Raw genomic sequence first — 9,677 nt, 5'->3', positions numbered from 1 at the left:
TTTTGGTTTTAGGAAGGCCAATACATTGATTTATTGATAGAAAAAAACTTAATAGATGTTGGTGCACTCCTTAATACAATCGAGAGCAATGATGCGGCTGCATGTGCAACTAGAGGGGAAGCAACGTCTACTTCTTTCGAACCAAAGATGAAGAAAGAAGAATGCAAAATCAAGAATCCGCGGATCAACAATGAATGCATGGAGAAGATATTAGTCCAACTTGTGGGAGCAGTTATGGAAGTTGGAAATCTTCTGAAATGCATATTTGTGGTTCTTGTTTTCTTCGATTTTTACTATTCTAGCAAAGATTTGGTAATGTCTTTTATATGTAATGTTGTTGCAAAAGTAAAGAATGCATTATGCTAGATCAATTTAAGTTGCAAATTTAAGTTTTGCGGGTCGGAAGAAGCTGCGCCAGATCAGACGCCGCAAAGCCGATCCGTAAAAAATAATATTCCGAAAATATCTTTTTTACGGGTTCATTATGCGAAGTCTGCAGTTGTGACCGTCCGCGCCGGCCCGCAAAGACGTTTTCGCGTGAACTACAAACACGTTTTGCGGGTCGGAAGGATGCGGGATATGCTAGAGTTGCTCTTACCGCCCAAGAATAGCTGTCTTTCTTTCGATCCATTAACTCTGCTCAAAACCCGATCCATCGAATACTGAAAACAATCTGTTTTATCCATCCCTGCTTTCCTTTATAGAGTTCAGATCAACTTGGATTAGGAGATCAGGTAATAAGGGGGCTCATGTGTTGGCTCGAGAAGGTGTTCACCTAGATGCTGACAGGTTTTGGTTTCTGCAGCCTCCAGACTGCATTCTACATGTTTTGTCAGACGAAATTGGTGTGGGAGCTTAAATAAAGTGCGTGGTTGATTCTAAAAAAAAAAGAAAAAGTTCAGGCCGTGCCATGTTGAGCCGACCCGTCAGGTTTGCCTAAAATTGTCGGGATCGTCTGGTCCGAACTTTTTGAGGTTTGAGGTCCATTTGATGATTCGCGTTTTGAGTTGCCTCGCTACAGCTGCGGGTTCGGGTAATTATCTCCGTCCAACCGCAGACGCCCTCCAAACCCCTCATCTAAACACAGCCTGAATCCTGATGCGATGGCGTTAGCCACCGCCGCCGCCCTGCCGGCGACAGCAGCGGCCACCTCGACGTCGTTTCCGTCTCTCCTCCAACACCACTCACCCGGCAGCCGCCGAACGGTCACAGCCCTGGCCTTCGCGCGGCGCTTCCGCAGCAAAAACCCTAGCCCCTTCCGCTCCGGCAGCAAGGCCGCCGCCCCGACCCCGACCCCGGCCCACGCCCCCGCCCCCGAAGACGACTTCGGCGGCCTCGAGGGAGAGCTCTGGCGCCTCCGCCGCAGCGCGGAGCTGCGATTCCAGCGCCTCGCCGCGGAGGCCGACGAAGCCTACAGCGACCTCCGCTCCTGCGTCCGCGTCGTCGGCGGGGACCGCCTGGTCCTGACCTTCCGCCGCTCGTCGCTGCGCTTCGCCGCATTCGCCCTTCTCTGGTCCCTCGCTCTCTCCGCCGCGGCCTGGGCGTCGCTGGGGCTGGCCTTGCGTGCTTGGCGCCAGCTATGGGGGCGGGGTTGGTGGGAACGACCGGAAGGCGGAGCTGTGGTGACGAAGCGGGACCGGAGCATGGGAGGGAAGGAGGTGGTGGTGGCTGTATCGTCTCCTGTGCTGCCTCCGGTCAGCCGCGTCCAGGAGCCCGCAAGGAAGGTCAGGAGGAAGGAACCACAGGGAAGGGTCCCAGAGTGGTGGCCTGAGGTAGAAACCGAGTTGGTGGAACTGGGGCAAGAAGCGGAGAGGTGGGCGATATTGGCCAATAGATTGGTCCGAGGTGAATGCCTGCATATATCTCAAACTATCCTGTTCTGTTTCTAGTTCAAACATTAAAACATATGGAGTTAACAGGAATATTGAACGTAATCAGATTGCATATAAAATAAGCATATCGATCAGAAAAATAGAATAGTATCAACTTTCTAGGTTCATTTATACTTGTCAGAACTCAAAAATAGAAGTGTATCATTTTGAATGCCCGATGAACAATAATAGAACTGTGCTAGTAGCACTGTTTTATTTGTTCTGAGCATTTCTTTCACTAATAGGCAAAACCAACTTTTGTTTTTGAGTCTAGATGGATGCAGATTTTTTCTACTATCACTGCCATGTGTGAGATTTGGCTGAATTTTGGTTTGACCCAAAAAGAGAAGGAGTAACATCCTTTACAAATTAAATCCAAACATTTGAATGGTGTCTGGCCTCAGTCTTAGTTTCTTGGTATTGATTAGAACATGTAACTTGTGTGTCTTCATTGTGGTAGTCCAAACTTCAAATACGGATCCTTGAGGTCATGGAAGATAAAATTACCTCTTATAATTGTTGCCACTTTCCTTCACATAACAGGAGGTGATGCAAAGTACTAGATAACTAATAGTCTAATAGTGTTACCCTTTTTCATTGGCAGGTAATGTAGGCCATCTTATCATACTCCTGAGAACTTCCATGCTGATTCACTTATCAAAACCTTAAATCTTTCCATGTTCCAGCAATCATTGACAATAGGGTTGCGGGGAGGGATTACAGATACGATGATGCAGTTCAAGTTAGTCTTCGTACCTTTAACATTATGGTGTTATAATATTTTTTTTTTTTGCATATTTGTATCAACTTTGAATTTGAGAAGTGCTGGCATGCTCTTCTTGCTATATAGCCTTCTGTACCAGGCAGTTAGGATTTTTTTTCCATGGGAAGTAGGTCGACATTCAGAGAGATAACACAAATTCGCAATCTGATAGAACGCCATGGTCCTCTAGATTACGTTCTTACTGTTTAATACTGCAATATCCCTATGGATTCCAACCATTTCTATTGGATTGTTTGGCTAACATATACCTCTTGCTAGATCTTGGTCTCTGTTTGGCCGAGCACCGGCTTCAAAATTTGAGCTCTGAAAAGCTAGCTATGGAACAGTCTAGTTTTACTGTTTTGGTAGAAGGAGACGTGCAGCTGGCCAGAGGTTGCTTGCTCCAGCTTATCAAAAATGCACATTAAGCTTGTCTGGCTCTGGCTTAAGCATTGGTGGAGCTTGGAGAGTTCTACTCGCCGGCTTCAGCTTGTTCCTAGAAGCTAGAAGCCAGGAGCTGCAGCCTGGCATATAGTCACATAATTGCATAAAATAATATTTTCTTGTTGGGCACCTTACACATAGAATTTTAATTCTGATATTTTATTGCCTACTGTAATTTTGATTTTGAAGCCAGCATCACCAACTGTGAACTAAAAGCAATCTGTATGCGACTGAAGTAATATTGATTAGAAATTCATCACAACCCTGCTTCCTTGGACTTGACGGCATGTGTGTTGGTCACCACATTGATTTGTTTACATAAATCAGCCTAATTATTCTAGCAATGTCATTTATAGGCATGATTCTTAGATATCTTATTGCAAATATTATTATGTAATGATTTAAGATTTACTTTGTGTTGAATAAATCTCCCAATCTTCGGAGCAGCAGAAAACTGTTGGAATAATTTTTCAGTTTGTCAAACATGTCATCTTGCTGTTCCTTAATTATTCCTTGTATTTTAATGCAGCTAAGGCAGTTATGCAAGATATCAGGAGTAAAGGTCTCATTTGACGCAGAAAATGCACGCGATTCTTTCTATAGGGCAACAACAGGCTTTGTTCTGGACGATTGCAGCAGGTGTGTTCTGTTTCAGGACAGCATTTTTTGTGTATTTCATGTCACATTCAGCTCTTCATGGCAACTATCTACTTTGAAGAAACTGTTGTAATTATTTTAATTTTATTGCTTATTCGATACACATGTTCCTGATATTTTATTCTTACTAAAGAACAGCAGAAGACATGGGGACAACACAAATTAATGGAGAGAATCCAAGAGATTTTCTTGCTGGTCTTTCTGTGAATATTGGGTTGGACAAGTTCCGTGCTGCCACACTTATTTGTGCATCAGTTGCTGCTCGCACTCGTGCGTGTCTCTTGCAATGCTGGGTATGGATTTTTGTAGGATTTTAGACTTGTTTATGACCTTGCATATGTATCAATCATGTTGATTCTATCTGTCATTGCCCGCAGGCTCTAGAGATTCAGGGAAAACGAACGGAGGCACTAGATGAGCTTGTAAAGATCTGTAGAATTCATCGTGTATTCCCTCCAGAAGAAAATTCTGTATGTATTTTGTTTTTGAGCTCGGCAATTTCTTTCTCAGTGTTACTGTTTTCTTTTGCGATCCATTTTCATCCTTTAGTTTCTCAAGAGTTGCAAAGTTGTGATTCCCTCGCCCAACAGTGTGTTGTGCAAGTGCATACGGCCATACGTTGTCCTATATATGATTTATTTATGTTTTCACAGCGTGTAAATCCAAGGGAGACAACTGTAGTAAAACTCTTAGACCAAGTTAAACTTTTGAGCTGAGGGAAGAAAGACGAGCTGAGTTGCTATGGTTTTCCATGGTTTATCCCACTTGGGGGCTGGCTGTAGTGTGAATACTAGGTGATTGCATGTCTGTAGCAGCGAAGACTAGGTTTCATGTACTAGTTACATAATCAACTCTGGCATGCTGCTATATTTCCAACGTAATATTTGGCTTAGACTACCTGAGTTGTCTCACTATATGGCTATGCATACAAATAATTTAAACTTAAAAAACCTAGGGTTCTTTGGGCATTGTTCAATGTTATTGTGTATATATCCTCCTATTGGTGAGAAAAAACATGATTCATGCAAGCTCTTTTTTTTTTGTCTCTTGCAGGCAGAAATGGAAATGGTCGCTGGTGGACTTAAAAAGAATTTGGAAGTTGCAGAGAGGGTTCACCTTCTCTCTCTATACAGGGGCGTATGTACTACTGGTGTCAAAACCGCTGCAGAAGCTCTTGGCCTGGTAAGTAGTTGCCAATGACCTGCGATCTACTCCCTCCGTGCCACAATATAGGACGGTTTTACAAGCTAACAAAGCTTGCAAAAACGTCTTATATTGTGGGACGGAGGGAGTGCAACATTAAAGTGTTGTTGTTCGTGAAAATTGCACACCTAAATACTAAGTCAGTTTATCTTAGTCTGTTTTAAGGAAACCAGAGTTCCCAGGATGTGCAAGATTATTCCAATGAAAATGACATCCTAGAAACGTTAATTGTATGAATATGGCAAAAAGTCAAGAGCATAGAACCCAATTTATCTTCACAGCAATATAAGAGACATGCTCCTCAATTTTAACTTGTATGGTATACAAACTTTTAAATCGCGGGCGAAAATTGCGCGATCGCGGCGCGATCGCTGGCTGGAAGCCTCCCCGCGACGCGATGCCTGAAAAAACGCGATCTGTGGTTAATCACGCGATCGCTGCGCGAAACGGCGCAAAACTCATTTGCGCTCGCTGCAATTTTGCTGGGACGGCCTGAAACAGAGGCCCAACAAGAGCCAGGCCCACATTTGCCCCGATAGAGAGGACAGAGGAGCAGCTCATCCAGAAAACCTAACTCATCGCTATCCCCATTCCCTTCTCAGCTGCTGCGGCGGCTGCGCGGTTCTTCCCAGCTGCGCTCGGTGGGCCGGCGGCTGCTTCGCCGGAAGTCGGATGCACTGATGTGCGAGGCAGCAAAGCGGAGACCAGAGCACCTGGCAGGAGCCGCAACCTATACTGCTGCGGACACGCCAACGCTGCGACCGGCGACGAAGGCCTCTGCAGGACGACGTCGATGTGTCCACACTCCATAATGATAGCTCAGTCTCACACGGTTCCAACTCCCAGTATATCTCCAGGAGGTACAGGATTGCTCTGATCCTCTCTAATCTCTATCATTTTTTTGATTCAATACAAGCAACAGAGCATGTCAGCCTATTGGTATTGCACGACTTGTAGGTTGTAGCATAGATTTTCAACACTGCTTCGAAGAAAATCCTCTGTTTTCTGCTGAAAATCATCTGTTTCTTCAGACAAACATGCATATGTACTGTTCCCGCTAAATGGCATAGCGGCCACTATCGCCCGCTATAGCGGCCGTAGCGTTTTGACGAGCCAGCCGCTAAATCCTTTTGCCCGCGATCTTAAACTTTGATGGTATACTTCTAGGGTTCGTGTATGGACCTGTGTATGTATGTGAACATGGTCTCCGCATCAAACATCTGTAGATGATTTTTTTTGGAAGTTAACATCTTTAGATGAATTGAACCAGAACAAAATTACTGGATATGATTCTGAAGGCTTTGACTTTCTGCAAGCACTTAACCTTTTCCACTTTTTTTTCTTTGAGAAAATGCAAAAGATTTTGCGCTTCATTTCATTGAACAGGAAGAGAACAACAGTACAGGTACAACCTCCCAGGAGGAGGGACACACGCACACACACCACCGTCCTCACCAAACGAGCAGGTGAGGAGGTGCCACCAAGTACTGACCGCAACGACGAAAGGTCTCCCCTTGTTCAGCCTCCAACCATGAATGGCGAGGTAGGTAGATTCAGGCCTCAAGGCCGCGTCACAGCCGTTGCCAGGCGCCTCCGAAGAAGACCACATCTCTAGGGCTGTCCGGGCCAACGTACCTTCCACCCATATGTGCCTAGGAGTCGGCAGGTGGATGGCAGGACCCAGCCAGAACTAGCGAAGCAATCTTCTTGGACATGCTGGCGCCGGTGTACATAGCGCCCCAGACGCCCACGCTCTATGCTGCAGCCCACATCACAACGTCGCATTGCCAGCAGGCCTCTTCGGAAAGACCGGGGAGGCCACCATCTCCAGCTGCCGCATAACCTTTTCCACTTTTGAGTCATCCTAAAAGTAAATAGTAAAAAATGAGCACATTTACACTAAAAAAGGACTAACATTTTCATGCAAACCCTGGCCGTTACCCAAGGTCTCCTTTGTCATTCTCGTACGGCAGCCTCGTCAGCGGCCAGAGGAGTGGTGACCCGCCCCGTCCGTTTTTCTTGGTTCTAGTAGGCCCATGTTCCCCTTAGGTTTTGGTTCCCTCGTGGCATCTGAGGAGGTGATGGCGCTGGCGCATTGGAATAAGGTTTCTCCAGTGTCTCTCTACCAGTCTACCTCGACGACGTCCGATCCAGCGTCAGCACAAGGTCTGTGAGGGTATGACGAGGGCGTTTGCAGGTGTCCCTTCCCCTTACTGCTGGTTCAGTGAAAATTTTCAGCTCCAGCTGGCGGTGTGAAGTCGAAGGAAGAAGGGGAGCCTTGGCGCAGTGGTAAAGCTGCTGCCTTGTGACCATGAGGTCATGGGTTCAAGTCCTAGAAACAGCCTCTTACAGAAATGTAGGGAAAGGCTGCGTACAATAGACCCAAAGTGGTCGGACCCTTCCCCAGACCCTGCGCAAGCAGGAGCTACATGCACTGGGGCTGCCCTTTGGTCGTTTTGTGTCTTCTTGTTTTTCCATTGTACTAGCTACTGTTTTCCTTGATACTTGTCAGATATAAGATGCCCTTTGGGTGTCTTATCTAAAAAAAAATGTGTAGGGAGGAAATATTTGATGGAAAAGATATAAGGGTTGATAGGAATGGCAACCTTGTTCAGCTTTAGCTCGAATGGCATTCTTAAATACATACTTCAGTTCTCTAATGGTATTGTCTTCCTGCCTTGCAGAGCTTGCCGGACCAATGAGAACATGAGCAGTAAAAGGGTCCATTATTTTTGTAGTTCCAGCTTGGCGTTGTCATGCCTCGGTAACGGTTGGAGGCTTCAGGCCGTTGAAATATTCACAATTGAAGCCTTTGGCATCCTCGGTTTTCTGAAGTTGCAGAATATGAGAGGTATTTAATTCGAGGAATTAACATGAGGCATAATACGTCATAAGTTTTCCTAGCAGCACAAAAGGTCTAAAGCATTTCAAACAAAGACGGTATAAGGCAGTACATATGAACACGCTACCTTGTGCATAGTTCGGCCAACACATCCAAAACAGGTTCTCTTGTAAGACATACACACAGTTTTGCTGGTGTCGTTGAACAATGGCAGCAGTGGCTCATCGATGTAGCCGTGTAGGATGCAGTTGTAGAGCAGGACAGTGTAGTGGAGGTAGACAGTTCAGGATAGTGGCATGTATTTGCTTGGTCCGAAAAACTTTATTGCCATCATTTCTGTCTGAAGGCTTGGAGATCACCGCTTCTCTTCTACTCGGTGCATTTCTGAGAAGAGTCGGCCATGGTTTGGATGGCCAAGTACTACTGTTTATGGGTCTGATCGTCTGAGAATGGATGGAGCAAGAGAACTATTGAAACGATGTGAGAGTTGTAGTGGAGGTAGGCAATGCCGCAAGTGGTCACGTAGTTGTGCTCTCTAAAAAAATAAATCTTATTACCATGTTTTTATGATTGAAGTAGAAGGACAAAATCTTATCAAGGGATAAGGATATATATACGAGAACAAAAGCATATATCCTTTCTTCCAATCTTATCAATAGTCAAAGGCACTAAAAAAAACGCATTAGGCCCTACATATATATGGACGGAGGGAGTAAAGTAAATCACTTGTCTATGAACTAACAAATCCGGTGGATTATGGGACCCACTATTGGTGAGTCGCCTGATATCTTTTGTGTAAGTCAACTTTTTGGATCGGCCTCCTTGAGCTATTCCTCCTGCAGTGTCCCGCTCCGCTCGCCGCCGGGTCGTCAATCTGAGTGGGAATCAGATAGGAATCAAATATTAGAAGGCCCCCCCTCACAAAGTCTTTTCTACCTAAGATGCCACACAAGCCGCATCGTCTCCGACTCCAGCTTGTTCCTGACTCGGCCTTAGAGCTCCGCCTCGCCTGCTCTTTCTTCTCCCACGAAATCGACTTACCTTAACTGCAAATTCATGCAACTTACAAATTGTTGTTGCGGTTATGCATGCAACACACACAAGCTTCACATATCTCAAGCGGAACACACAACATTACAAATCTTTCAACAACTTGAAATTATATTGCACCTGATCTAGAACTCTAGTACATGTGTCTGTAATTGCCAAAAATGCCCTCTGACTTATAGCAACATGTTTCTCCAAATTTAGTCTATATGGGCATGCTTGACACTCCTATGTCTTCAAAGCAACGTGGACGAATGCCTGTGAACGTGGATAGATTGGCTAAAAGCAGGAGACAGGAACACAAAATTTTTCCATGCAAAATCAGTATGGCGGGCAAGGAAAAATAGAGTTAAGAAGTTGGAAGATGCTCAAGGTGTTGTGCATACGGGGATTAAGGAGATGGGGAAAGCCGCTACAGATTATTTTGAGGAGCTGTTTTCGGCTAACCCAAGTCTTGATCACGGCCAAGTCACTGATTTGTTTGAGGCTGTTGTAACTCCGCAAATAAATGATGTTTTATGTGCGGAATTCTCAGACAAGGAGATTGGAGACGCTCTGTTCCAAATTGGACCTCTAAAAGCGCCGGGTCCGGATGGCTTCCCCGCGCAGTTTTTTCAGCGTAACTGGGGGACAATGAAGGAAGGTATAATTGCTGCGGTAAAAAATTTCTTCCAAAGTGGGATAATGCCTGAAAATGTCAATGATACTATCATTGTAATGATCCCGAAAATTGATAACCCTGTGAAAATCACGGATTTCCGCCCCATAAGTTTATGTAATGTGGTTTACAAAGTGGTCTCAAAATGCTTAGTAAACCGGTTAAGGCCTGTTCTAGATGAGATTATTTCGC

General features: G+C 45.2%; 1 protein-coding gene across 2 annotated transcripts; it reads left to right on the top strand.

Annotated features, from left to right (window-relative positions):
• The first annotated feature begins 984 nt into the window (after window positions 1-984).
• On the top strand, window positions 985-7,806 carry LOC123190316 (uncharacterized). Of its 2 annotated transcripts, XM_044602936.1 has the most exons (8): window positions 985-1,845; window positions 2,558-2,613; window positions 3,608-3,717; window positions 3,869-4,028; window positions 4,113-4,205; window positions 4,789-4,917; window positions 5,541-5,798; window positions 7,623-7,806. In XM_044602936.1, the coding sequence occupies exons 1-7, from the start codon at window positions 1,104-1,106 to the stop codon at window positions 5,748-5,750; spliced, it is 1,500 nt and encodes a 499-aa protein (XP_044458871.1). In that variant the 5' UTR covers window positions 985-1,103; the 3' UTR covers window positions 5,751-5,798; window positions 7,623-7,806. The 2 variants fall into 2 exon arrangements, with proteins under 2 accessions (XP_044458871.1, XP_044458880.1); XM_044602945.1 differs by lacking the exon at window positions 5,541-5,798 and having other exon boundaries at window positions 991-1,845.
• The last annotated feature ends 1,871 nt before the right edge of the window (window positions 7,807-9,677 follow it).

This window comes from Triticum aestivum, chromosome 1A, assembly GCF_018294505.1.
Source record: "Triticum aestivum cultivar Chinese Spring chromosome 1A, IWGSC CS RefSeq v2.1, whole genome shotgun sequence".
NCBI classification, from domain to species: Eukaryota; Viridiplantae; Streptophyta; class Magnoliopsida; order Poales; family Poaceae; genus Triticum; species Triticum aestivum.
Note: the sequence above shows the minus strand (reverse complement) of the source record. Positions and strands in the feature narration are given on the sequence as shown.